Consider the following 27,975-nt stretch of genomic DNA (forward strand, 5'->3'; position numbering starts at 1 on the left):
GTTCTCTCCCTCTTCCTCTGCACTTCTCTCTTTCTCTTTCTCTCTTCATCCGCCTCTGAAAAAAAAAAAAAAAGGATAAAATTTTATTGCCTCAGGACTTTTTTAAATATCTCCCTTTAACATGCACAACAAAGTTTGTTACATGTATTTATTTAAATAAGTACCGTATCTCAAGATTGTAAAAAAAAAAAAAAAAAAGATCAAAGCGTCTTGTGAGTTAGCTTATAATCACAATTAGATTGTGTTTAACTTGATGCATACATGAAATAATTTCAGGATTAAAAACATAAAATGCTGTCTAAATAGTGCTAGAATGAAATGCATCTCTAATACAATTTATAGATCTGTAAATAGTTATTTGGCTTCAGGAAAATTTCTAGGAAATAATGTCTGTGCTATGCAAGACATTATCCCTCCTCACTAATATAGAAAAGCAGCTCATAGTTGCTTTTATAGCAACTATGTTGCTATATAGAAGATATCTATATATCTTCTCCTACATACATCTTCTTCTTATATATATAGAAGATATCTATATAGCAACCCATAGTTGCTTTTCTGTCTATAGTGATAGATTTAATAAATATACATGTTCCTTTCTACCTTATAGCACATAATCATTTAAAAGGTATAATTGTAATGTTTTCTCCAATGGCAAAATCTTAAACATGTCCTTACGTAGAGAATGAAGGTCTGTGACCTGCAGCCTGCTGGTTGGGTCTCATACCTACAGCCCTGGTCTAAACAACATAATTTTTACCTAAGGAAAATCAAATGACTGTGATGGTCCCAACAATCTGCATCCCTTACTATATCAAATCTAAGACACTTCTAACTATAGGAAACTATAAAGTCATTAATGTATGTACCACTACAAAAGAAAAAGGAAGCCTTCACCTATCAAACTGACACAGTTCTTTATTATCACAGAAATCACAAGATGCATCCCAGTTTTAGAGATGTTAAAATGTGAAGGGTATTAAAGAGGGCACAGATTGCATGGAGCACTGGGTATTATATGCAAATGATCATGGAACACTACATCAAAAACTGGTACTGTGTGGTGACTAACATAACACAATTTGAAAAATGTGAAGGGAAAAAAGTGCATCTTAGAATCAATGACATTTATCTTAGCATATAATGAAAGAATAATCGAAATATAATTTTTACAGAGCAGATTTTCTAAAAGCAGGTCACTAGAATATCCTGGTTGCTTTTGTCCTCCTTTTGCAGCCTCCTTATTCTTCCAGAGAGCATCTGCCTACAACCAGCCTCCCCCATCTGGCTGGCCCCCTCCCATCCCATAGGGTTTTCATAGACATCTTAGGGAATAGTACAGAAGAAAAGCAATTAAGGTGACAAGATTGTTCGCTACTCCCTCTTCTTCCCTGTCTTACGAGCTTAGACCAGGACCAGCATTAAAAATCTTCTAAAATCTCTGGAGCGCCTGAACTGTCCTATGACCCAAAAGAAGCAAGAGTTCACAAAATAAACAAGATACCCATAACTCATGCTCTTATTATCCTTTGCCTAATTTATTGCAACCACCTCCTCACTGATCTTCTTGTCACCCTTTCATGATTCATCTCCCTTGTGACTTCTGCCAGAGTGATCTTTGTGAGCCACAATCTGTTGATGTCACTTAACCTGCTTACCACCATTTACTGACCCCCTGTACCATTAATGAAGTTATTTAGTGGAGCCCAAGAAGACCAGTCATGATCTCTAGCCTTATCTATTGCCTGGCTTCACTGGTAACTCCAATAACAATAAACTTGTTGTCTCCCACCTCAGGGCCTTTGTACCTGCTCTCCCTGTGCCTGGCATGCCTCTCGGTTTTCTGTTTCTCTTTAAGCATCTAGCTCAGATGAACATCTCTTCTGGAAGACCTTCTCAGATGCTTCTTCCTCTGTGTTACCTCCATACAACTTACACACTGGATAGTAATGTTATTTTTATTTGTCTGTTATCCTTACCCAACCTTGAGTTCCTTGAGAGCAGAGACAGTGTCTGACAAATAGTTCAAAAAATATTTAGTTAATGTTTTAGATAGTAGTGATTAGTTTATGTCTCCCCAACCACCTCTCTCACTGGTCTTGCATGACCTGTCTATGCTCTACTCTCTCACAGTTGAAAATAGATCAACAGAACCATTTGCTTTGCTGCATTCTGTTTAGTGTCCCCATCCCATCCAAGCAGACTTTGGCTGTTGCCCCAACTCTGAGCTGCATCCTGTCTGCCTCTTCAGACTCCTTAGATATTTTGCTTTGAAAAGGGGCCATTTATGTCAGATAATCTCATCAGCTGCTGACAAGTTAGGGAACAAATTCTGTTACTGGTCTCTTAGGAAGAGATTTCCTCCAAACTGCTCTGTTTGTTCTAAGAATTGGTTTGTTGTTTTACAGAACCGACTTTACCTTAATCTTCTTTCTTTCAAAAAGTTTTAACAGTTTTTGATAAGACTTACATAAAATTCAGCCAAAGCAGTTTTTTGCTCTTGGATTTTGAAAAGTACAAATCCCATTATGCATAGCATGTTGTTCTGAGATGAAATTGGCCAGCTGTGTTAATGACCGTGTCCAGCTATCAGCTGGAGATTCCTACCAAATTACATCATGACCTAAGCAACAGAGATGATACAACAAAGAAAACAGCCAAATGGAACATTCCCTCTCATATACATGTGTTATCCAGCGAGTTGAAATGCGCCAGCCAGAGCAATGTAACTCCAGGTTAGAGTGAACAGTAGAAGTTTCAGCTTTCAAGATGGGAACTGGTTGTAAGTTTTCAGCAGTGTTCTGTGAACTGGCATCATTGGTGAAAGGTTTGATTCTGAAATACTGTCTATATTTTCTCCAGCAGGCTACAGTTCTTTTGTGAAAGGAATTTTCACAAATTCCCCTACCCCCGCCCGCCATTCTCAGGGCATTAAAAGGGAGGTTTGGGCATAGCTACTTTAAATGGAATTGGAAAGTAAGAGTTAGAAATTCTATAAATCCTTTGTTTCACGTACCAACAAGATGATTCTTATGGTTCCTAATGAGTGTCTACCCCAGTCCAGTTATTTCTGTTCCAGCTTTACTGAGAGCTCGTTTATATATACATGTGTAAACTAAGATGTACGACATGATTTCCAATCAAGTTCGTAAGCTACTCTTGTGTTTTGACCCAAGAATTAAAGTTGTTTTCTGAACTATTAGAATGGTGAAGTTGGGTTCTTGGGGTGCCTGGGTGGCTCAGTAGTTAAGCGTCTGCCTTTGGCTCGGGTCATGATCCCAGGGTCCTGGGATGAAGCCTCATATGGGGCTCCCTGCTCAGTGGGGAGTCTCCTTCTCCCTCTGTCCCTTCCCCCCCCCAACTTGTGTTCTGTCTCTCTCAGATAAATAAATAAAATCTTAAAAATAAAAAAAGGAATATAACCCCTGAAACAAATAATACATTATATGTTAATTTTTTAAAAAGAAATGGAACGTTGCCAAAGATCTCTTGATGTAAGGAACAAGACACAAAACTTCTTTATCAAGTAAACAATCATACCCGTCAGTACCTATACTCACTCACTGAGGGCTTGGAAATGATCCTCACTTCAGATAAACCTCTGCCCTCCTGTGAGGAATGGGACAGAAACACCAGTGTTAAGAATTCCAAAATAAAACTGAAAATACACCTAAGACAAGACAGATACATCTAGTTTGAGTAATTAATCTTCTAAAACTGTCACATTTCCCTTCATGAATTCTTCTTATACTTGAGGAAAGAAAAGATTACTTGGAGGCTTAGCTTAGTGGAAATTACAGGTAGTTTGACTCTGCATATGAATCAGTTATGTTTGACAAAGCCCAAAGACAAAATGCCGCCAGTTGCACTTGGATGAAAAAAATGTCAAGTGACCATTTGATTTGAATTTCAGTTGTCTTCCTGATGAGATACCAACATTTGCAAACTGGAATATTATCTGCGCTTGCCAAATACTATCTTTTTTTAGTTGCCATTGGAGTAGGAGGCCATGATCAAGGAAGGACTCCCTGGCCACCACGTCGGGTGTCCAAGTCAGTTTGAGAATAAGTTCTCTATCCTCTTTCTTTAAAAAACATAATTCCTGCCACCTCCTGATAGTGTTTACCATCCCCTCCACCCTCCTCCATTCTTTAAAACCCTGAGCCTATGCATTTGAGACGCCATGGTCAAATGAAATATATATATATATATATTTGTTCAAATATGGACTCAATAGGAAAATCTATCTCCAAATCCCTCTTGCTGCTATTGACACAGTGCTCAGAGAATGAAAGTGGCATTCATGAATCTCCACTCCCTCAGAGATCATAAACGGACAGTAACACAAAAAGAAGAATGTTTAAGTTTCTCCCTGTTATGTCCCTTGTAGTCACTATAGCAGTTTTTTTTTTTAAGATTTTATTTATTTATTTGACAGAGATCACAAGTAGGCAGAGAAGGCAGGCAGAGAGAGGGGGAAGCAGGCTCCCTGCTGAGCAGGAAACCCGATGTGGGATGCGGGTCTCAATCGGAGGAACCTGGGATCGTGACCTGAGCTAAAGGCAGAGGCTTTAACCCACTGAGACACCCAGCATCCCCACTATAGCAATTTTTATTACCAGTGACTCCATTATTTCATATTCAGAAGAGTCTTTGTCACACCTCTTCTCTCATCTTTAAGGCTATTACCTTGAACAGTTCTGACCCCTACATGCAAGTGGTTACAAATGTTGCAAAAGTTCTGTCTCTAATGAAGAAAAAAGAAAAGAAAAGAAAACTGGCCCAGGACCCTGAGACTGCCATTCCTGACTTTGGTTCTTTAGGCTTAAGGACCCAGGAGTAGAGGCTGGCAGAAATGGTTCCTAGCTAATTCTAAAAAAGACCTTACTTGGGGCACCTGGGTGGCCCTGTCAGTTAAATGTAGGTTCAGGTCATGATCCCAGGGGCCTGTGTCAGGTTCCCTGCTCCCTAGAAAGCCTGCTTTTCCCTCTTCCTCTGCAGCTCCCCCTGCTTGTGCTCTCTCATTCTCTCTTTGTCAAATAAGTGTACAGAATCTTAAATAAATAAATACATAAATAAATAAATAGATAGATAGATAGTTACAGAATCTTAAATAAATAAATACATAAATAAATAAATAGATAGATAGATAGATAGATAGATAAATAAATAAATAAATAGGGACCCTGGGTTGGCTCAGTCATTAAGCGTCTAACTTCGGCTTCGGCTCAGGTCATGATCACAGGGTCGGGAGATCGAGCCCCGCATCAGGCTCCCTGCTCAGCGGGAAGCCTGCTTCTGCCTCTCCCATTCCCCCTGCTTGTGTTCCCTCTCTTGCAGTCTCTCTCTGTCAAGTAAATAAATCTTTAAAAATAATAATAAATACATATCTTAAAAATAAAATTAAAAGGCCTTACTCTGCAGAGACCCTCTCTCTACATTCCACCCATGCATACACACCCGTGAAAAGTTCCTAGCTAGGAAGAGATCCCCAAAAAAGAGGTAAGTCAAAAGTAGGGAAGACAGTCTAGGTAGGAAAAATTAAACCAAGTCAGTTTAATCAAAGGTGATTTTCAAATAGATTTTTTTACTGCAGTTGTCTCCATAGATGGTAAGCCCACTTAAATGTAGTTTTATTCATGATTTTTTTTAAAAAATATCCTTCATGGCAAAAGTAACCACTCCCACGCTTGGAGGTAAAGTAGCACTCACACAGAGGGCGGGGGAGCGCAAGACCCGCCTGCCTGTTCTCAGTCTGTGTTCTCTGCTCTTAGCACTGACAGCTGCCGCCGGGAGGGGCAAACTGGAGGTGTGCCGTCTCCTCTTGGAACAGGGGGCAGCAGTGGCCCAGCCAAACCGCCGAGGGGCAGTGCCTCTGTTCAGCACTGTTCGCCAGGGCCACTGGCAGGTAAGCAGGCTAGCTACTTCCGGCCCCTCAGGGAGGGGTGAGTTCTAGACAGGAACTTCTGAAGCAGAAAGAAAAAAAAAGTCACATTTGGGTTACTCACCAGTCATTGGGTTTGAGGACTTGGGCCTTGGTTATTAGTATTCTGGTTCATTGAGAAGATGTCAGAAACCTAACATTCAAAATCATCATCATTTTTTTAAAAAGTCATCATCATGATCTAGATTGCATAGAGGGACTAGCTCCTTCTGGCCTGGTCATGGAGTGACCAGGACCTGCTTTTCCCACAGGTCCTCTAGAAGATTCATATCCCAACAGATCCCTGCTAACAGGTGTCTTGCAGGTGTCTCAGACTTGCTAAAAGAAAACGTGGTGTACATAAATTCTAGCTATGCAGTCATTCCAGATGTTTGAATTCCAGATAAATGCTAATTTATACACTTACAATGGAGAAGACCATATATTGGTAATAATCTTTGGAAGTATTTGTGTAGAAAAATAGCTCTAAAAGCCAAACGGTATAGAAGAGTTATTAGAGGCACTTTGCTATATTCATTTCAGTCATAAATCCTCACTACAGGGAAGCTAGCAGCCCCTAGAGGTCAATAAAACGGCACTCACAAAGGCAATGACTAGTGTCGGAACTTCCACTGTGGGATGGTTTAGTCTACATTTTGACCTTTTGTATCTTAAATTCTTTTTCACTTCAGGGGTAAGTCAGACATTCAGAGTTGAATTCTCATTTGGCTTTCCTTAAGAGAGTCAGATCAAATCACACGGTAGTAAAACTCTGCAAGAATTAGAGAGACCCTTGCAGTAGAAAGTTACATGGAGAAGTGACTCGCCTGTGCAACAGGAGGAGATCCCCCCAGTGTAGGGAACAGCGTGCACATGTCTACTCAGCAGCTCTTCCTGGCTCATTGGTCCCTGTTTCTCTGCACTTACAGATTGTTGATCTTTTACTCACCCATGGAGCTGATGTCAACATGGCAGACAAGCAGGGTCGTACTCCGCTGATGATGGCTGCCTCCGAAGGCCATCTAGGAACTGTGGACTTTCTGCTTGCACAAGGTCAGTCTTGGGGTGCCAGAGCTGCATGGGCAATTCCTTGGATTCAAGGAACTAGTGATGGATTCTAAGAGATGTTAAGAATAGATATTATTGAGGCACCTGGGTGGCCCAATCATTTGAGCATCCAGACTCTTGGTTTAGGCTTGGAGCAGGATCTCAGGGTCCTGGGATCAAGCCCCGCATTGGGCTCATGCTTAGCAGGGAGTCTACTTAAGTTTCTCTCCCTCTCCTCCCCTCCATGCATGTGCACACATGCTCTCTCTCTCTCTCTCTCTCTCTAAATCTTTAAAAAATATATATGTATTATGAATCTAGTTGGTTAAGATGTGAAAGTTCATCTCCTCTCTTACATACAGTGGGACCCTTTAACTCTGATATTCTTTGTTTCCTTATGAATTAAGGGAGTTTTGGTATTCTAATCGGATTAACGTGTTCTAAATTCTCTAATTCAAATCTGTAATCTCCAAACTTTGATTTTTTAATATACACTCAATAGTTGTTCATCTCCCAAGGATTGTGTTTTTTCTTTAATTTTATCAATTCTTTTGTAAGCCTGTACAACTAATATTTTTCTTGTATCCGGAGGAGACAAAGATTAAGATAATTGCTGACAGTGGGACCCTATTGGAGAAATCAGGATATTCTCTTCTGTTGTAATAAATTCCTTTTGACATTAACATTCACATGCTCCTGGTGAATGGGAAATAAAGAGATTGTGGTCACACCGCCTTCAAAAGCATTTCAGGCGCCTTTTGATTGCTCTGACCTCGGTCACCTATGCAAAACGGGTGAATGAGCATGGCCTTTTGTAGAAGGAAAACTCAAGTCACTGTTGACTCTACAGTACCATCTAGTGGACTTTGAGCATTTACATGAAGCAGGAGATAGTGTGATTGTGCCCAGGCTAATGACTTTATTCCAGTTAGCCTTCCCCATTAGTAAAAAGGACCTAAACATTTAAAATTATTTCTTTGGGCACATTCACTTCAAGGAATCCAAGCTCCTGAAGGAAGAACCCTAACCAGGCCGGCACAACTGAGGGTAGTCAAATTAAGAAGACGACGAGGTTTCTTCTAGGATTTCAAACTGAAACTCAGAGATTTACTAGGCCTTCAGACGTATCCTCCAAAGAAGAGGTATTTGTTTCCACAGCCTCAGACTCGCAATGCTGGGGCAGAACCAGAGAACCACTCTCCCAGTATGCAAAGTGGTTCTTGCTTCCGTAATACAAGTCAACAAACAAGACTGGTTTCATGATATCTATCCTTACTTCTGCCAAGAGAGGGTTGGAGGAGCATAGAGGGTGTACCTAGATTCCCAGGATAAGATGCAGCAGGAACAAAAGTCCCAGAACAACCCAAGTCTACTGGAAAAGGCAAGACCTCTTCAGGAGCTGATAACTTTTAGATCACTGCACAGTGTCTGCCACACACCAGTGGAAGCTTATCAGACAGAGTGCAGAGATGTGTTCTCCCTTACCCTTGCAGACATGCTGGTCTTTGTACTACCAATTTTCCTAAACTTAGGATGGGCTTAGGTCCTGATAAACCCAAGTTGAAAATACCCTAAGTTGAAAATATCTGAAGTTGAAGATGCATTTAATACACCTAGCTTATGGAACGTGATAGCTTAGCCTACTGTATAATAGTGCTGAGTATCTCATGTAGTTTATCGAATACTATACTGAAAGTGAAAAACAGAATGGTTGTAAGCGTATCTGTTGTTTACATTCGTGATGGCGTGGCTGCTGGCTTTCTGGGGCTCCCTGCTGCTGGCCAGCATCACAAGATAGCACATCGCTATCCTGGAAAAAGGTCCAGATTCAAGATTCACAGTACATTCTCTACTGAATGCATATCCCTTTCGCGCCATCGTAAAGTTGAAAAATTGTAAGTCAAACCATCAAGAGTCAGAGAGCCTCCGTTTTTCCTTTTTTTTACACTTAAATCAGAGACTCAACGAAATCAGCAAATTCTGCCAACATTTATTTACGCAGCTTCACGTGCAGAACACTGTACCAGTGCTGTACCAGCAAGTGATTTTCTTTTAATGGATTCTCTGTAATCTGTGCCCTCCAAGACTCTGTAATCCAGCAAGGAAGGGATGAAACGAAGATAAAATACCTGAAAACCAGAGAATCCTAAGTGCTCTGTTTAAGGTATTTGAGTTAGGAAAGGACAGACTTTGAAAGGTGAATAGGAAAAAAGTTGTCCTGTTCAGGGAGGTAAAGTGTCTGAAAATCAGTGAGGAGATCCAGCACACAAGAGGTTTGGGGAAATAATGCAGGTTGTCCAGTGAAGTATGTGAGGGCTCTTGGGAAGTAAGATTGGAAATGTATGTGGAAAGAAAGTGAAAAGGAACAGACCAAAAGAGGTTTTGGACTTAATTTTGAAGGCAATGGGGAGCCTTTCAAGACTTTTTAAAAAGGAATTGATGCCAGAGTTGTGCTTTAAAAGAAAAATTCCTCTGGCAGTAGTACAATTTGATGGAGGAATTATAGTGGGCCGGGGGAGCCATTACGAAGCATTGTAATAGATGAGAAGTAATGAGGCTCTAATCCAGGTGCGGTAGCTATTAGAAGAGAGCAGAAGGGCCAAGTACAAAAACAATTTTGGATATAGAGTAATTACATGTAGGAAATAATGACAGTTGAGTTAAAGATAACTCCAAAGTTTTAAAATGGATGTTTGGGAAAAATGTGATTCCAGTAACTGCAAGGGGAAGAAGAGTGAAGGGAAAGATCACGTATTGAATTTTGGACGTCTGTTGAATAAATGGGTTCGTTTCACATGTATCTCCTATTAATTTCTTAAATTCCAGCTTTCCTTATCTTTGGAAAATCACCTTATCTGTAATATACATCCAGAACCTTTTTATCCTGCTTCTTCTACATTGGAGGCTCTATCCAGGGAGTTTCTAGACATCCCATCTGAGAAAACTCCTTAGATTTTCTCCCACATTCAAATTCATTCTGCGTTAGAGTCGATGATTTCTTTGCAAACTACACCATTACGAAAAGAGAACGCAGTACGTCAGTGGCTGTCATCAGGGTGAGAGGTAGCTTCCAGCCCTTCATCCTGCCGCAAAAAGCCACAAAGTCTGCTTGTCTGACCCACACCGAGCCTGCTGTGGTACATCCTAAGCTTGATCTCACCTCTGAGTCCTGTCTAGCTGAGGCAGCAGCCTGGAAAATGTTCTGTACGCAGTAAGCTGATCCCAATTTAGTTAGTGCGCCACGTCCACTGTGTGAAAAGAATTGTCTTAGGTACTCTTCAAAACCAGCAAGGAAGTGATAAGCCCTTTGCCATCCAAGAGTTTACAGTCTAGGCTAAGAACGAAATATGTATTGAACTTTAGACTAATTACAAAACAGTGTATCGAGTATGCTTGATCCTTATGGAAGAAGATAGAAATGTTGAAGAGAAACAGATGTAGAATACCAACAAGGCTAAGAGAGTGGGGATTGGATCATCAAAGGCTGACAAGTTTAATTAAACTCTGAATTTCCTTGTGGCTTGGGCTCAGTCTCTTCCCACGAGTTCATCTCTCCCACGTTCTAGAGAGAAAGAACGTGATCTGGTGCTATTGCCAGTGATCAGCGCGGACTGAGCTCCTCCTGCGTTAGGAGAATCTCTCCAGGAGTTTATACTGTTCCAAAGGGAAGACTTTTGCTGCTTCCTGAAAACATTCACTGAATATTTATTACATGCAAGTAGGATACATTTAAAAAAAAAAAAAAAAAAGGGGGAGTGCCTGGGTGGCTCAGTGGGTTAAAGCCTCTGCCTTCGGCTCAGGTCATGATCCCAGGGTCCTGGGATCAAGCCCCGCATGGGGCTCTCTGCTCAGCAGGGAGCCTGCTTCCTCCTCTCTCTCCGCCTGCCTCTCTGTCTACTTGTGATCTCTGTCTGTCAAACAAATAAATAAAATCTTTAAAAAAAAAAAAAAAGATGAAGAACAGAATAAGGTGACATGTTTTAAGCACATTCAAGATGAGGTGAACAGTGAACCAGGAAAAGCTTCCTGGAAATGGGGGGATTTGAAATGGTCCCTAGAGAATGAGTAGAAGTGAGGCAGGAATGACAAGACTCCCCACGTGGGAGCAAACATGACCAGAAGTGAGACTCTGGGAATATTGTGGGAGAGTCAGGAGGCCATGAGCACATCCACGTGGCCCAAGTAGAGCATTCTCTGCAGGGCGTGCTGGAACTTACGTACAAAGAGGAAGCCTTGTGGGGGGCCCAGGATACCCAGTAAAAACAGCTGGACTCTCTTCTACTGAGAGCTTATAGGACCAGGGTTTTTTGTTTGTTTTTTTTTTTTAGCAGTATTAGTGCGAGAGAACTTCCCCCCTGAAACAACAGCTGTGCTTTGGCCAAGCGTTCAGCTTCAGGACCTGCTTTCCCGCCTGCTCTGGGCAGCCCCGTGTTTCCTATTTCCTCAGCCCCGTGTTACACTCACTCTTGTAGGTGCCTCCATTGCTCTAATGGACAAAGAAGGACTGACAGCCCTCAGCTGGGCTTGTCTGAAGGGTCATCTCCCAGTAGTTCGTTCTCTGGTGGATAACGGAGCTGCCACAGACCACGCTGACAAGAACGGCCGCACCCCACTGGATCTGGCAGCTTTCTACGGTGATGCCGAGGTGGTGAGTGCCTTTACATGCGCCTTTGGGTAGTAGGGATGGGGATGGTTCTCCATCCGGAATGTTATTGGGTTAAGAGTAGAGTAACATGTTGATGATTCCTGATAGCAAGTTCTTGGAGGGCACCTCGGTGGCTCCGTCAAAAGTGTCTGCCTTTAGCTCAGGTCATGATCTCAGGGTCCTGGGATCGAACCCCACGTTAGGTTCCTTGCTCAGAGGGGAGTCTGCTTCCCTCTCTCTCAAATAGATAAATGTTATATATATATAAAGAAAGTTCTTGGACCTGTACTTGCTAGAGGACAAGCATATTCAAAACACCATTAAAGATCAAGAATACAGTAAGGCCTGAAGTCCCGTGGCTACGCAGCCAGGTTCACACCAGAGGTTGAATAAAGTCCAGGCAACAGCCAGAGCCCTCAGGGGGGTGGCACTGAGCCATTGCACTTGTGCTAACTGTTCCCCTTGATCCCCATCCTAGGTCCAGTTCCTGGTGGATCACGGGGCCATGATCGAGCATGTCGACTACAGCGGAATGCGCCCTCTGGATAGAGCAGTGGGGTGCCGGAACACATCTGTTGTTGTCACTCTTCTGAAGAAAGGAGCCAAGATAGGTAGGAGAAAGGAAGAAGGTGCTGGCCATCTGTGCCCGGGGGCCAGACTGGTCCAGTGGCCTGGCTGCCCTGGGTGTTCGGTGTGAGTGTGTATAGTCTCCCCTCTGCCCTGCCCCAGTTGTTGTCCAAGTGAACAGAAAGGCTCTGGGCCCAGAGAAAGCACCCTCGGAGCCCTGGTCGACACTACTCCGTGTCCACAATCACCTGGTTATCTGCCGTGCCCCTCGTCGCCTTCACCAGGAGGCTGCTCTAACCTTAAGCACATCTTCGTGCTAACGCCTCTGTACCAGCACCCCCCGCCCCCCACCAGCACCCTGGATCCCCGCACCGCCGTGAGCCTCTGCTTTCCCTGCTCTGTATGTGCTTCAGACTCTCCAGTCCCTGCTGCTGCTGTCCCATCTGCTCCCCATCCCGCGGACCTGTAGGCGAGGGTTGGCTGATATGCTGGCTTTTTTGCTGCCTGCCTCTCACTGCTGCTTTTTCCTTCCTTTTTTTTTTTTTTTTTTTTTTTTTCACCTTCATCCATTTTTTTTTCCTCTCCTACAACTTTTTGTTTTCTCCTTTCTTTGAAGGTTGTCAGACGTTACCGAGTCGCCCACGAGGTATATTTCACCGCTGTCAGCATCAGGCGTGGTCTGATGGCTTGGTCAGCTTTGCCTTCTCCTCTTTGATTTAGCCTGCATGAGTTCCCTACACCTCTAATCTTTTAATTTACTTCACCTTAAAAGAAGATTTTTTTTTAACGACTGTTGTAGAGAATAACTTGAACTTTTGATAACTAACCCTGAAAAGCCTTAGTTGGTAAATAATTCAGGCATCTATAAACTAATCAGTTTAACCTCTTCTTTCTCTGTGTGGGTAAAGTAGTTCTCAGTCATGTTGACTTGTTTCACGACTTTTGACATTAGAACTGTGCTCCTGATTCAAAGTAAATCCCAGGGAGGCCTTCAGTACTTACAAATTAAGGGAGCCTTTAGAATCTTTAATGGTTCCCCTTTCTACAAAGTACATATTTTTAAATTAAGAGACTAAACAGCTAGGGATTTTGAGTCCCGGGTTCTAAAATAAACTGCCCTTTTTGGATTTTCTAAATCTCTTGGTGACATTTGATGTAAACTCTTTCTCCGAATGACCTCGTTTAAAACAGCGCCAGGCTAAGCCATGGCCTGCTCAAATCCAGCGCGTTGGCAGGCTTTGCTGCCCTCCTGTGGTGCCGGCTCAGACAGGTCAGGTGCTCTTATTTTAAGGTGAATACCAGTCCAGCGCAGCTTCTTGGCAATGGGAGTCCCTAAGACACTCCCAGGTCTAAACGATGAGGAAGTTGTTGTGGAGCAAGTTGTTCTCTCAGCAGAAATCCCCCAGGATGTTTTTTTCACCTAGCTTCCTGCCACCCTTACATTGTCTGAGTTTTTTACCCATCATGCATCCTGTACACTACAGGTCCAGCCACGTGGGCGATGGCCACCTCCAAACCAGACATCATGATCATCCTGTTGAGCAAGCTGATGGAAGAGGGGGACATGTTTTATAAGGTGAGGAGGGGAGGAACAGTTTCCTCAAAGCGCCCACTGACTGTTCGTTCTCTCCCTATAGAATCTACTAAAGTCTTGACAGTCTCATCCTCGGTTCTAGAGGCCAAGGGAGAATGCCCTCCCTCAATGATGGGCTCCTAGGTTGACCATCCTGAGTTTCTATTTTCCCAGCAGGAGAGCAAGCGTGGCCTACATAAGCCTGCAGCTGATCAACTCGCAGACCTAATTTTATCTGGTCACTAACAGGCAGTTACCTAGTTTCCACGTGGAATCTGCTAAGTGGGACCTGGAAACTCATGACACAAGTAAAGTAAAATTATGTAGTACAGATATTTCTAGTCTGTGGGAAAAGGCATTGGTCTTCACTTTCATATTTAATATATATATGTAGATTTAAAAGTCTGTAGTAATAATAGCTTGTCAACATCCCTGAGTAAGATAAGGAAAGCAAGACAAATAGCAATTATAAAATTTTCTTTAAGTCACTCACCAAATGATAACAAAAAATATATGGAGTCTTTTTGTAGTCACAATTCAAGCCGAAGTCTCCAGTACCCTAACACAGACTGTCTCCCACAGCCTGTAGGAAATCCTAAAAGAACATTACATGACAGGACACCTGGCTGGTTCAGTCAGAAGAGCATGCGACTCTTGATCTCAGGGTTGTGAGTTCAAGCCCCACATTGGGTGCAGAGATTACTTAAAAAGAAAAAAAAAGCAAAGCACATTACATGTCATGGTTACCTGGTTATATTAAGATTAGCGGCATCTTCTTCTCCTAAAGGTAAACATAAATCCAGCCCCACTGAGCTCTCAGGCCCAGAGGTGGGAGATGATTATGAAGTGCATTATTTCCACCTCTCACCCACCTCTATGTAAGGAATGTTTTGAGTTCCTGGGAGAAGAGTTGTATCTCCTGAGGACCCTCCGTGTGAAAGTCATGACAATCTAGGAATCTTGGTCTTCTAGGAAACTTGAGTCCTGACCCTCCCAGGATTTCACATGACTTCCAAGAAGGGCCTCATTACTCCAGGTGTCATATTTATGGACTTGGGGATAACATTGGTCTCAAGAATCTAAGCCCTGACTATAATAGAACTTCTCATATTCCAACAAAAGAGTCCTATCTCCTGTTGAGGAAAGGCAGAGTTCTCACCTTGGTAGACTCCAGATCTCTCCGTGAGGAAAGATGCTAAAGAGAAGATGAGACGATCAGGCTCCCTGGATGGAGTTGCAGCCGCACAGAAGGAATGGAACAGATTAAGATTGGCTAAATGAAGGGGAGCTGCCTCCTGCCTCATTCTGAGCTCAGCTGATAGATTTTCATTTGTTTTCTTTTTATTTATTTATGTGTATATGTGTATAGGTATTTATTTATTAGTTGATAGATTTTCAGATACAGAATATAAGGAAAATTCAAGGCCCCTGCTACCAGGTCCCTAAGTTGGTCCTAGACTTACTTCATCTTGGAAAATCCCTCCTACGCAGATGGAACACAAATTCTAAACTTCTCTACTAGTTTCACCCTACCCGAAACCTTTTCTAAAAATGGGAACACTGGCAACTGTTTTATGCATTGAGACTAGGGAAGCAACAGCTAGACTGTTTTAGCTCCCACCTCCTTTGTGAGGAAGGGCATGACCTCTTCTAGAGGACTGGCAAGGAGGAGCATCAAACAGGAAGAGTTTTCCAGGCAAACCAAAAGTGAAGAAGGAGTAATAACTCTGGCGTAGTTGGGGCTAGAAAATAATATGCGTCCCAGGGAAATCAGGTCAAGATAAAGCTCCTTTGAAATGAGCAAGATCAGTCTCTTGGGGATCCCGGTCAGGAAGCTGGGGGTCCCAGGGGTTGGTTCTTTGGCCTGTGTCTTGGGCATCCCCTTCAACCTTGCCCTTCCTGCCAGGTGAGTTTCCTGTTGAAAAGACTGGACCCTCTTCTCTCACCAGCAGGGCCAGAGCTACTCCCCAGGCTGGTGTTTGGGAGGGCTAACTTAGTCATCACTGCCGAGAGGAGGAAGGGAGCGGGCCAGACCTCCTCGGCTGCTCAGCAAACCAACTCTGTGTTTTGCCATCTTCTACTCCCATTAGAAAGGGAAAGTAAAGGAGGCTGCCCAGCGCTACCAGTACGCCCTGAAGAAATTCCCGCGAGAAGGGTTTGGTGAGGACTTGAAAACTTTCCGGGAACTAAAGGTGTCTCTCCTCCTCAACCTCTCTCGATGTCGCAGGAAAATGAACGTAAGTCCCTCTCCCCCCAGCTGCTTCCTTCAGCCCTGGAAGCTGACCGTCCATGTCACTCACTGGCTCTTAACCAGGCCCCTGAAATCGTTCTCGGCCCCATTTGGAACTTGGTTGTCCTTCACAGAGCACTGACATTTGCAATTTGAAAGAAATCAAGTCTAAGTACAATCCGTATCTTAAACTGTAAAAAAGTTAATGCTGTGGGCACTTTTGGAGCTTTCTGAATTTTTAGTTCCCACTGAAAGTGATTGGAATGCCATCATCATCATCTCCTACCCCCAAGGCAGTTTTCTGGTCTTTGGGAAAATGTGAGAGAGGTGGTCACTAGAATTCCAGCTGCAATTCGGTATGAACTGTAGTCACTCCCTTCCGTGCTAGTAGACCCCTAGTCTCTTAAGGAAGGGCTAGAAAGAGGACTCGGGACCATGGACTTCAAGGTTTATTTCAAAGGCTGATCCTGAACTTTTCACTCTCTTTCCTCATCTTTTTACTCCAGCATGCCATGTCCCTTCCTGTCACAGAGGGAATCTTAGAACTCTTTCTGGTCCTCTGTTACCTCCCACATAGTCCTTGGTCCTTCTCACCTGCCAAGCAGAAACGGTGTGGGATGCCTTCAGCCACTGCTCCCATGATTCGCAGACATGCAGATGCTCCCAGGCCAAGAGTCCTGTCTCGGAGGCTGGGAATAGATGAGATTGTGTCAGGAACCTCCGATAATCCCCTGCCTGAGGTCTCACAGTTCCTCAGGAGCTGAAAACAATCCACCCCCCAAAAAGGATGCTGACGAGTAGAGAGCGCAGCTGTGCAGAAGCAAGATTTCAGCTGCAGGGATGAGAGGCCTGCCTCAGTTCCAGAGAGGCTATTTGTGTGTACGACCTTCGTAGCCTCCGTCTAAACCCTGGCAGTGAGAAGAGCCCTGAAGGCCCAGAGAACACAGTTGCGGCCCGAAGAGGCGGAATTGCCCCATGGTGCCGAGGAGACTGTGGACAGGGTAGCGATTCCTGTGGGAAGCAGACGCCCCAGGGGAAGGCAGTGAGGCTGTTCTGTGAAACAGAACCAGAGCTGTAGCTCCCAGGGGCCCCCAGGGCTCCAGCCCCATGGTGCCGAGGAGGGCACGAATGCTGCGAATGAGGTAGCGCTCAGGAGCCGCTCCCACCTTCTCTTGGGCCTGAACTAATAATTTTCTTAAAAGCATTCTGATCTTGCCAGAAACGATGATTGTTGAAAAGAGAAAGAAAAAGTTAAAGATAAGATTGGAAAGAGAGTAGCGATAGAAGACGACTCCCATCAAATGAACGCTCCCTCTCGGTCTCCACTTGCTCCGAAAGAGGCAGCTGTCAGCTCCCGCGGCCGGCACTGGATGGCGCTCCCGGGGCCTGTCTCCTTCCGTCCAAGAGGGCACGTTACTTCTCCTACTTAGTTTCCACCCATGCTCCAGGCCTGTGTTCTGCCTCTGGAATCATGCGTGTCACCAGGGGTCACTGTGCTGTCCTAAGGCTCAGACACCGAATGAAAGGAGAGAAAAACACTCCTTTTAGCTTAGTATGGAAGGATATCTTTAAAACTCGGGCTTTATGTCGCAGGTCCCTGTCCCCAGGGTTCTCAGATGAGGACAGATGAGACCATGCACCTCTCGAGAGCCTCAGCGATTAAGAGATGATCTGTCACAAACCCCAGTTACAGCCACGGCCCTCTCTTACTTTATTTTTGTTGTTGTTTTCAATGTTTTCTGAGTAAGGACCCAGTTAGGAGAAGGGAGAGGCCGTTTACTGAGCTTCTGCTCTGTGCCGGAAATGGGGTTGGGGCTTTCAAATGTGTGCTCACACTCCATCCCACCTGTGCAGTAGGTGTGGATGAGAAGACACACCACCACCCCCTCCGAGGGGCTATGGGGTCGGCTGGAGGACTGAACCCGAGTCTGTCAGGTGCCCTGACCCCAGATCTTTGGCCGGGGGGGCGGGGGATATGGTCCTAAAAAACCAAACCCAGGTTAAGTCTAGTGATGACAGGGGTGATAACATTAATCTTAGCTAGCTGGGGTAAGAAAGTCCTTATGGAAGCTTAACTGTCAGATTCTCTTTATCCCCAGAGAATCCCTTCCCAACGAGGCCAGTCCATGCGGTCCATGGTCCATGCAGCTCTCCTCTCCACAGACCTCATCCCACTGGCCCTCCCTCGCCCCTTAGGAAGCGGAGGAATAGCGGGTGCGACAGGGAGCTGGGGAGTAGGGCGAGGCCCCGTACGAGGCACGTGTCTGTTTGCCTCGTACACGCACGTGTGACAACGGGTCAGGTTTCCAACTTCAGGAGCTTCATTGGGTTCACATTTGGCTGCTGTCCTAGAAAAGCCAGCATTCATTAGAAAAGCAGAAGGAAGGTACATTAGAGTATTTTAATGCTCCTGGGCAGATAAATTCCCAGGACCTACTGCAGGGCCACTCAGGGCAAAGGCAGAAGCAACTCCCGGTCTGGGCCACATGGCTAGAGCCGTGCCAGGCATGTCGAGAATCCCAGGTGTTCCATCCATAAATGTCAAAGGAATGTACATATAATCTGTTTTATTCCCAAGTTGTCTATCTTTCCTATCTCTTCAATGACTCATTTGCACACCTATTGTAATGACAGGATTTTGGAATGGCGGAGGAATTTGCTACTAAGGCCCTGGAGCTGAAACCGAAATCTTATGAAGCTTACTATGCGAGAGCAAGGGCAAAGCGCAGCAGCAGGTGAGGAGAGAGAGAGAGGGTGACGAGCAAGAGGTCTCTTTTCTGAAAATCTGGCGGAGCCAACGTAGGCCATCCTGGGGCATACGTACCCAAATGTGTCTCTCCCTGAGGATGTTTAGGGACATGCTTTGGTGATGGCTTCCATAGCACAGAACTCCACTTGAGACTGGCAAATCTTCAGGGCTCCAGAGATCTAGAGCATTTTACTTTAGGAGGAAAATGCCTTCGTATTGCTGGAGAATGGTACCTTCTTCCAAGAAGCCTCTGCCACCTCTCAATCACTTTTTAACCCCTGGAGCAGATAACATAGACACCAGTGACTTAAGAGGAGGTCACTTAAGCAAAACATCCTCCTGGCCCTTTTAGAAGGACAGTAGGATGGGTCACTTATACCACAGGCTCCCCTTTTCTGGTAGACATTTGAGGAGTCCCTGGATTATTTAGTCTTCCTTCTGGAGTTCTCCTCAGGTCTGGTGGCATCAGATCTCCTCCTCACCCAAGTCCCCACCACCAGCACCACCACAACCTCAGGGAGACAGGAGGTCCCTGCTGCCAGGGTCGAGGGGGCCCAAGAGAAACTCCACCCCTCGTGTCCATCTGCTGTGGCTTGGCCAAATGGGCAGTAAAGTCTCCAGAAAGACCTAGAACCTGCCATCACTGATCTTTGGATAACTTGTCACTGTCCTTGGTGCCTCCTGCCCAGTGTCCCACCCTTCTCCCAAACTCTTGCCTGGGAAAGAACTGCTTCACATTTACTGTTGTGGCCGGGGGGGATATGGTCCTAAAAAACCAAACCCAGGTTAAGTCTAGTGATGACAGGGGTGATAACAATAATCTTAGCTAGCTGGGGTAAGAAAGTCCTTATGGAAGCTTAACTGTCAGATTCTCTTTATCCCCAGAGAATCCCTTCCCAACAAGGCCAGTCGCCCCTTTCCTGTGATTATTAATAGAGTGCTTATTAATTAATAGAGTGATTATTATTAATAGAGTGATTAATAGGAGGATTATTAATAGGAAAGACGGGACTGTCTCTGAGAGTTCGTGTCCTCATCTGTAAATTAAGATCTGAGTTGCTTAGTCAGTGAGCCTAAGACCTGCCCAGCTCTGATGTAGCCGAACGGAGGAGCAACAGTGCTGTGGGGCGAAGGGGAGTAAAGGGCAGAAGTCGGGCTTCTTGCCTAGGAGGGAACAGGCCTGAAATTTGGGGCCAAAATATTGAGAATATAAAGAAAAAATTATGCTGGATCAGCAAGATTTTTAAATATGTAGTTACTGTTTTGTTCCTAAGCTAATTGACAGTGACCCTGTAAATGACAACCCCACCCAACCCACATACCGCCTGCTGTGCCTCTGGGCACTGAGAGAGTCTTCCTGAAGGGCCTGGCTGGACTGACAAAATGGGGCCACTTCTCTGCTAATCCCAGAGAGGCCAGAAGGAAGACGGAGGCCAAACAGGCTAAGGAAGCATTCTGGACTCTTCCAGAATGACAGCCTACCTGTTTCCTCCCTTAAAAATCAAACGAAACCAACCCCCACCCCAGACTCCCACAGACGCTACCCCTCAGTTCTCTGCGGCAGTGACCGCGTTCTCGGCTCTTGGTGGTTCCTGTTGGTTCAGAATAACTCCAGTTCCTGTGTTTACATTTTGTCGAGCAGACAGTTTGCAGCAGCCTTAGAGGATCTGAACGAGGCCATCAAGCTCTGTCCAAACAACCGTGAGATCCAGAGACTCCTGCTGCGGGTTGAGGAGGAGTGCCGCCAGGGGCAGCCGCCGCCCCAGCAGCCGCCACAGCCGCCGCTGCCGGAGGAGACGGAGCCCGAACCGCAGCACGAAGATCTCTATTCCGTCCAGGATATATTCGAGGAGGAGTACCTGGAACAGGATGTTGAGAACGTTTCCATTGGCCTCCAGACCGAGGCTCGGCCCAGTCAGGGGCTCCCGATAATCCAGAGCCCGCCGGCCTCCCCAGCCCATCGGGACTCGGCCTACATCTCCAGCTCACCGCTCGGCTCGCATCAGGTCTTCGACTTCCGCTCCAGCAGTTCCGTAGGTTCTCCCACCAGACAGGGCTATCAGTCCACCTCCCCCGCTCTTTCTCCCACTCACCAGAACTCCCACTACAGGCCCAGCCCACCACACACCTCCCCGGCGCACCAGAGCGGGTCTTACCGCTTCAGCCCCCCGCCCGTGGGAGGACAGGGCAAGGAATACCCAAGCCCTCCCCCTTCCCCGCTCCGTAGAGGCCCTCAGTATCGGGCCAGCCCTCCAGCTGAAAGCATGAGTGTCTACAGATCCCAGTCGGGCTCCCCCGTGCGCTATCAGCAAGACACGAGTGTGAGTCAGCTTCCTGGCAGACCAAAATCTCCATTATCCAAAATGACCCAGCGGCCCTACCAGATGCCTCAGCTGCCTGTGGCAGTTCCCCAGCAAGGGCTCAGGCTACAGCCTGCCAAGGCCCAGATTGTGAGAAGCAACCAGCCCAGCGCCGCAGTCCATTCCAGCTCTGTCGTCTCCACAGGGGCCTATGGCCAAGTCGCCCACTCCATGGCTAGTAAGTACCAGTCTTCCCAAGGAGACATGGGAGTAAGTCAGAGCCGCTTGGTTTATCAAGGGTCAATTGGGGGGATCGTAGGAGACGGGAGACCCGTGCAGCATGTCCAGGCCAGCCTGAGTGCAGGCGCCATCTGTCAGCATGGAGGGTTGACCAAAGAGGACCTTCCACAGCGACCTTCCTCGGCGTACCGAGGTGGTATGAGATACAGCCAGACGCCACAGATTGGACGTAGCCAGTCCGCATCCTACTACCCAGTCTGTCACTCAAAACTAGATCTGGAGCGTTCCTCCAGTCAGCTAGGTTCCCCTGATGTGTCACATTTAATCAGAAGACCTGTTAGCATCAACCCCAACGAAATCAAGCCTCACCCACCAACTCCCAGGCCGCTGCTGCACTCCCAGAGCGTAGGCCTCCGCTTCTCTCCATCCAGCAATAGTATCTCATCAGCCTCCAACCTCACTCCAACCTTCCGGCCGTCTTCCTCGATTCAGCAAATGGAGATCCCACTGAAACCGGCATATGATAGGTCATGTGACGAGCTGTCACCAGTGTCTCCCACTCAGGGAGGTTATCCCAGCGAGCCCACCCGATCCAGGACCACACCATTCATGGGGATCATAGATAAAACAGCCCGGACTCAACAGTACCCCCACCTTCACCAGCAGAATCGGACCTGGGCCGTGTCATCCGTGGATACCGTTCTCAGTCCCACGTCTCCAGGCAACCTGCCTCAGCCTGAGTCCTTCAGTCCACCATCATCCATCAGCAACATTGCCTTTTATAACAAAACCAACAATGCACAGAATGGCCATTTGCTGGAGGACGATTATTACAGCCCCCATGGGATGCTGGCCAACGGGTCCCGCGGAGACCTCTTGGAGAGAGTCGGCCAGGCCTCCTCGTACCCCGATGTGAAGGTGGCTCGGACCCTCCCTGTGGCTCAGGCATACCAGGACAACCTGTACAGGCAGTTGTCCCGGGACTCTCGACAAGGGCAGACATCCCCTATCAAACCAAAGAGACCATTTGTGGAGTCTAATGTTTAAAAGACGTTTGTTGGAGTTAGACCCATATGTTTTCACTGCACATTTTCAGGCTTGGTTTCCACATTTGAGGTAGTTCTCTGGCTTAATTTCTCATGTAGTTTCTGTGTGGTGTTCAGAGGTGGCAGCCCACGTGCTGGAGTTCTTTGCATGCAGCCGACCGGGAAGCTGGCCTCCAGCGAGCCAGGACTTGAGTTCCTCCCCTCCGAGCCCCAGCCACAAGCTCTCTCCCTCTCTTCCGACGCCAACGAGGAGATTGTTGTGCCGTGTGCTTTAACCCAGGGAGATCAGACACACTGGTCAGCTTTTTCCAGGAGACAATCGCTTTCACTGATGTTCTTGTTGTGTGAATGTCTTTCTCCTTTTTTACAAAAATAAGGTGTTCTCGTTTGTGTTCTTCTAGGAACTTTAGAAAGAGTATGACGCCCCTTTGCCTTCGCATTCTTATCCAGTGTTATCCAAATAGCCAACCCCAGTGCATTCTCGTGCCATGGTCTCCTCCCCCGGACTGCCAGCTCCCTGCAGTCATCAGGTCTAGAATGTTCATTTAGGTTATTGCTGGTCTTCCTATGGGGGCTAAAGGATCCAGGAGAAAGAGGAAACAGGTCTATTAAATTGGAAGGGGGGGAAAAAAACAGTATAATTATTTGAAACATTTTATGAATATTTAGAAAACAACCAGCCCTTTAAATATTTCACTCAGCCAAGGAAATCGGATGAGAATCATGGATATTATTAAATAATCTACTGAGAGGCATTCTCCAGGTTTTTAGCCAACCAGTAACTACTAAAAATCGACTGATTTTCCAGGGGTGGGAGCAGGGGGGCATCTACATAAATATATAGAAAAGAGAGGAAGAAAGACTGTTCTGGACTCTCAGTGAAAGGCTAGAGAAAACCTTTGTCTTGGAGAAGCCTGCATTTTAGCTCCTAAGAGATCACTGACCATCATACTCTACAAAAGCAAACTCTTGCTGAGGTGTGAGTGGTACCCTAATCCTGTTAGTGGGGTCTTCGCTCGGAACCAGACTGTGTTCCACTGGCGCTCCTGTTTCAGCCCACACAGTGTAGTGAAGAAATTGGTTCTCTGGGAAGCAGATTGAATTCTCTCGGGACCGTAACCTTATTCCTGAAGTTTGCACCAAGGGTCATTGCACCCTGCGCCAGATGCCGTCTGATTCCATTTTGAGATCTATAGTCCCATTATGTTACTTTAGGAATCGTTTTCTTCTTTTTTTTCAAGGTAGGAGTGTTTGGGGAGCAATCTTTGAAAACCAGAAACTGCAACATGTTTCAGGGAGAACACAGACCCCTTTCAGCCCTGGGTGGGGGCGCGTAAGACAGCAGGTCTTCTGACCCGGGTAGCCTGCACCCTTCTTCCGTGTCTTGAGGTCACTTGCTGACCTCTAATTTGCGTGATTGAGGCCAGCATGAGGTGGACAGCAGGAACACCGAAACCAAAGCCTTAGCACGGGCCTGGTGCTGACGGCACGTCAACTCTGAAAACTTAAGAAACTGAAGCAAAAGCGAATTCATTCTCTGTTACTAAGAATCATTCTGCTCTTGTTAGTAAAGGGCTATTGGAAGGGCAGTTTCCTGAACAAAAATCCAGATATGACCAGACCTGTTTGTAAGTGTCCTCTGAAAGTATCACTAAGACATGGGGAGCATGAAGTTGAGATCAGAAACATTTCTCTACTAATTTAGATTCTGCCAAATAGATGGGCCCCTCTGCCCCCAGGCCTGAAACAGGCCAGGACTTGTCTCTGGGCTAGAAGCAGACAGCTGGGCCATCTCAAGACCCAGACTCTTTCCCCTCTCTCTGATGCCCCGGGACTGCGTCCTACTCAGCTAGCCCAGGGTGGGCCCCGGCGTCTTGGCCCTTCCCTTCTCCCTCTCTCTCACTGAGAAGATGAAATGTCCAGCTGTGGCACCAGCCTACAGCCCAGCTCCCGCTTTGTCCAGGTCTCAGCCCTGGGGGCTCTTGGCATCTCCTCCCTTCCTAAGCACCTCTCACCGAGGAGCTGCTGCGACATTCTGAACAATGCCTGCATCTGTCAGAAAAGTGCCCCTGCTTATTCGGAACACCACACATGCGACCTGCACTCAGCTCTTTCGGGGAGTCAGCGGGTTCTGCATTTCACCAACATGCCCCTGATGTTGCTTGTCCCCACGGTCTCTTGGTTTTCTTGGACAAACCGGAGATTTAGGGTCTATGCCTTATTGGGCAAAATACTTAAAACAGTCAAAATGCAGGCTCTTTGTTAGCCATTGTAAGAGGGAGTGAATATCACTGCTGGGTGCCAGTTGAGTTTGACTAGAAAATGCCAACTGGACCTTCCTGGGGGCAGGAGACCGGTTCTCCTTGCAGGCGGACTGCCCGTGCCCTGTTGTGCTACTTCACTGCCATGGGCCGGTCTTAGTACCGTGTATCCGAGATGGCCTCTCCCCGGCAACACTTGCTGAATCAATGTCTGGCTTCCGGTGGGGGGAGCTTTTCAGATGGGCCTGGTAAGTTCCACTCACCCAATTCACATCACCCTGCAATGGAGACAGTGGTAACAGACCTCAGCCTCTAGGTTTCTCACCAAATTGTACGTTTCATTCACCCAGAATTCTTGCACTAATGGGTTCCCATCACATCATGTCTATAAATGGGTGCACTTTACTGTTTGAATTTGTAATTCTGATAAATACTGGATATTTAAGTGTGCGTAATGTCTTCATTAGAAAATAGCAAAACCGCTCTTGTCTTTTAGTGTATCTTTCAAGGGAAAAAAAAAAGGAAAAAAAGGAAAGAAATCAAGCAGTGGATCACAACATTTATAGCACAAGAAATAACTGTTGTATATAAGCATCAAAAAGATTAAGAATTTTTAAATACAAAAAAATATTTGCAGTGATTTTAAAGTGCTTTTCCAGCAATTTTCTTAGGGACTCCTGAGACGTGGTTACTTTATTTACTGGATCAGTAAGGCACACAATTAACAATTAAAAATTAATGTTTATTTACAAAGTAAAGGGAAAACCTGTGTAACATGAGAATTTGGCATGGACAAAGACCATTTTGTATCTGCTGTTGTATCTCGTCTGGGTTGCAGTTGTGCACTATTAAAGCCCCAAGTTAATAGAGCACAAACCCTTCTTGTTCCTCTCCCATGTGCCCCTCTTTCTAGATGTGTTTAACTTAAACTCGAAGGCTCAGGAAAATTCCACTAATTAGAATCATGTACAGTACCCCAGATCGTTGTCCAGAGACACAAGTTTGCTAATTTAGTTAAGCCTGGATTATTAAAACACTTTTCCTAAATTATTGTAAACAGAACAGCCTAGAGAAAGGTATCCTCGGTCCTTATATTGTATAGTAGTTTATGAACCCCTCTCTAAATATTGGTATTTTTATATTCCAGAGATGTACCCAATAGAAAAATTAACCAGTATCTAATTTAATATCCATAAGTATTTTCCTTAGATTTTAGTCCTATACAGTGGGTTATGTGGACGTCACCTTGCTTCAATCATACTCTACCACTAGGTGTCACTGTGGCTCTGCACCAGGCTTGTCTGGTGGCAAAGAACGGCAGGCAGCAGGTTCCCCTGGAGGAGCCGCTCCCGGGGCAGCAGGCAGGCCCAGAAGGTTCAGGAAGGAGGGGACAGGCCTGCAGAGGGGTCTTCACGTATCTGTGCCCATTGTGGCGAGACAAGCTCTTTGAACACTACCCGCTTTGGACCTTCAGCCAGGCAGAGGACGGGAGAATTGACTAGAACTCCCTTGCTCTGGTGGGTGGGTGGGTATGAGGAAGCCTTCTTCACTTCCCGTGAGCATCCCTCTCAGTTCCTCTTGGCCTCCAACTTTTATAACTCCAGAGATGTCACAGTTGGCTGGTTTGATTCAAAAATTGTTATTTTTCTACTGCAGAAATGCCTTGGACAAAACCAGTTGCTCACTGAATCTTTGCCACAAAATGGAACAGGCTCCCCCGGGGGGCGGGGAGGGGGGGCAGGATGTTCCCCCCTCCCTGTCCCGGCCTCTCCCACCCTGTCTGTCCTTGGGCTGCCCACTTCTCAAGAAGCCAACTTGCAGAGACAGCCTGCTGCTGCTTCCACACCGAGGCCCGTGCTGCCCGGGGCACGCACGTCGGGAGGTGTGGCTTTTTCTCCTTTTCCTCTAGGAATTCCAGACTGACCATCTACCATGACTAACAACAACGAACAAAGGGCTTAGGGGTAAGAGCTACCTACAAAGACGTGTCATGGAAACCTTCACCATGCAATGCCTTGAACTCCGCTCTGGCTGCTCCCCAGAAAAGGCGGCTGGCTGGGGGCCTGGACACAAGCACAACGGGAACGGTAGAGCCACTGTGCAGAGCTACTTGAATAATCACTGGGTCTTCATCAACTCCGTTTATAACACAGACCACTGAAGGGCTGAAGTGTTGGTAACCTGCGTTTGGTGTCCAATGCCTCACAGCTGCTGAGCCGCCCTGAGATGCTTGTGGCCATGCGGTGGCCACGGTCAGAGCTTTGAAAGTCAGTACCAAATGAATGCGTAATTGGACACCAAAAATCAAGTGTTACTGTCATGTTTCCTCACCCATTTCATCTCACTTCTTCCTGCCGACTCTGATACTCTCCACGAAGCTGACCTGCCAGGTTTTAGCTGAACGCGTCTAGATGCAGGCCAGCGTCTCTCGTTTTTCCGACAGACCTACTCCGTGGAAAGGAAGGAGCCTAGCTGCTTTGTTTTTGTAGCACTTACTGGCTGGATTTTTCTTTTGCCTAATCACTAACCAGAACCAGAACCACTAACCTGGTTAGGGGGACTCCACTCCATCCCTTGGGTCCCCAGGACCAGACAGACTGTAAATTCTGGAAATTCAGTACTTGAATGTACCTGCCTTATTGTGTACCAGCTGACTGGAAAGAAAAAAAAAAAAAGAGTTAGAAATGCCGGCTCCAGATCTCTCCTTCATTCACAGGTTATTTTGGAAATCTTGTAAGTTACACTTCCTGTTCCAGTTTGTTTTTGTTTTTGTTTTTTCCTTTGGCTGATTCCTGCTGAGTGGGGCCAGTTCCTCATCGGGCTCAGGGCAGGTGCCATCCTCAGGCATGGCCTCCTTTCCATTTAGTGCAGCATATCCGTCTCTGTTCTGTCTCCTCCAAATCCAAGATGATTTTAATTAGTACAGACATGTACAGTCTACAATTAAAGAGTGATTTGTACTAATATGATTTTGATTCCTCCTCCTCTTTGCTGTCCTTTCAAGACACTTGCTGGAAAAAGCTTTAATGCACTTAGTTTTCCTTTAGGTTTTCTATGACTCAGATGTAAAGGACTTTCTCTGTACAGTATATTATCCAATGCATGTTTGTTCTCTCTCCTGATATATTGAACACCACACAGTTGTGAACTCGTGCAGTGGGGATGTCCCACACCCAACAGAGGCATCTAGCCCCCTGTGTATAAGGAAAGACCTTTTCCTTTGCTGTACTTGCTTGAGCAGTTGTATTGTCTGTACATGTGAGCTGTGTGAGATAGATGTGAAAAGTTAAATGAATGCAATTTCTGCCCATGTGTACAGATCGCCATCCGTACAATGAACTGTATGTATGAAAGCAAATGTACTTATTTATAAAGGGTAACACTTGGAAAAACA

General features: G+C 45.9%; 1 protein-coding gene and 1 long non-coding RNA gene across 13 annotated transcripts in view; one reads left to right on the plus strand and one right to left on the minus strand.

Annotated features, from left to right (window-relative positions):
- Positions 1 to 27,973, plus strand: part of TANC2 (tetratricopeptide repeat, ankyrin repeat and coiled-coil containing 2) — a 365,737-nt gene extending 337,764 nt beyond the window's left edge. For 8 of the 10 annotated variants that reach the window (XM_032321490.1, XM_032321492.1, XM_032321493.1 and 5 more), the window contains 9 exons: positions 5,775 to 5,908; positions 6,853 to 6,976; positions 11,443 to 11,618; positions 12,094 to 12,226; positions 12,799 to 12,828; positions 13,667 to 13,758; positions 15,846 to 15,992; positions 18,620 to 18,720; positions 20,377 to 27,973. In XM_032321490.1, the coding sequence (XP_032177381.1) occupies positions 5,775 to 5,908; positions 6,853 to 6,976; positions 11,443 to 11,618; positions 12,094 to 12,226; positions 12,799 to 12,828; positions 13,667 to 13,758; positions 15,846 to 15,992; positions 18,620 to 18,720; positions 20,377 to 22,321 (2,882 nt within the window). In that variant the 3' untranslated portion in view covers positions 22,322 to 27,973. The remainder of the gene's footprint in view (positions 1 to 5,774; positions 5,909 to 6,852; positions 6,977 to 11,442; positions 11,619 to 12,093; positions 12,227 to 12,798; positions 12,829 to 13,666; positions 13,759 to 15,845; positions 15,993 to 18,619; positions 18,721 to 20,376) is intronic. The other 2 variants (XM_032321491.1, XM_032321498.1) reach the window with 1 other exon arrangement.
- LOC116577799 lies at positions 18 to 20,378 on the minus strand. 3 transcript variants are annotated; one of them, XR_004280619.1, is made up of 6 exons: positions 20,279 to 20,378; positions 18,810 to 19,012; positions 14,915 to 16,674; positions 6,873 to 7,040; positions 5,713 to 5,966; positions 18 to 55 (listed from the first exon to the last, which is right to left on the minus strand). It is a non-coding gene; the product is annotated as an uncharacterized LOC116577799 (long non-coding RNA). The 3 variants fall into 3 exon arrangements; XR_004280618.1 differs by lacking the exon at positions 18 to 55 and having other exon boundaries at positions 5,655 to 5,966; positions 16,580 to 16,674; XR_004280617.1 differs by lacking the exon at positions 18 to 55 and having other exon boundaries at positions 5,655 to 5,966.
- Positions 27,974 to 27,975: the final 2 nt, after the last annotated feature.

This window comes from Mustela erminea, chromosome 18 (assembly GCF_009829155.1).
Source record: "Mustela erminea isolate mMusErm1 chromosome 18, mMusErm1.Pri, whole genome shotgun sequence".
Classification (NCBI taxonomy): Eukaryota; Metazoa; Chordata; class Mammalia; order Carnivora; family Mustelidae; genus Mustela; species Mustela erminea.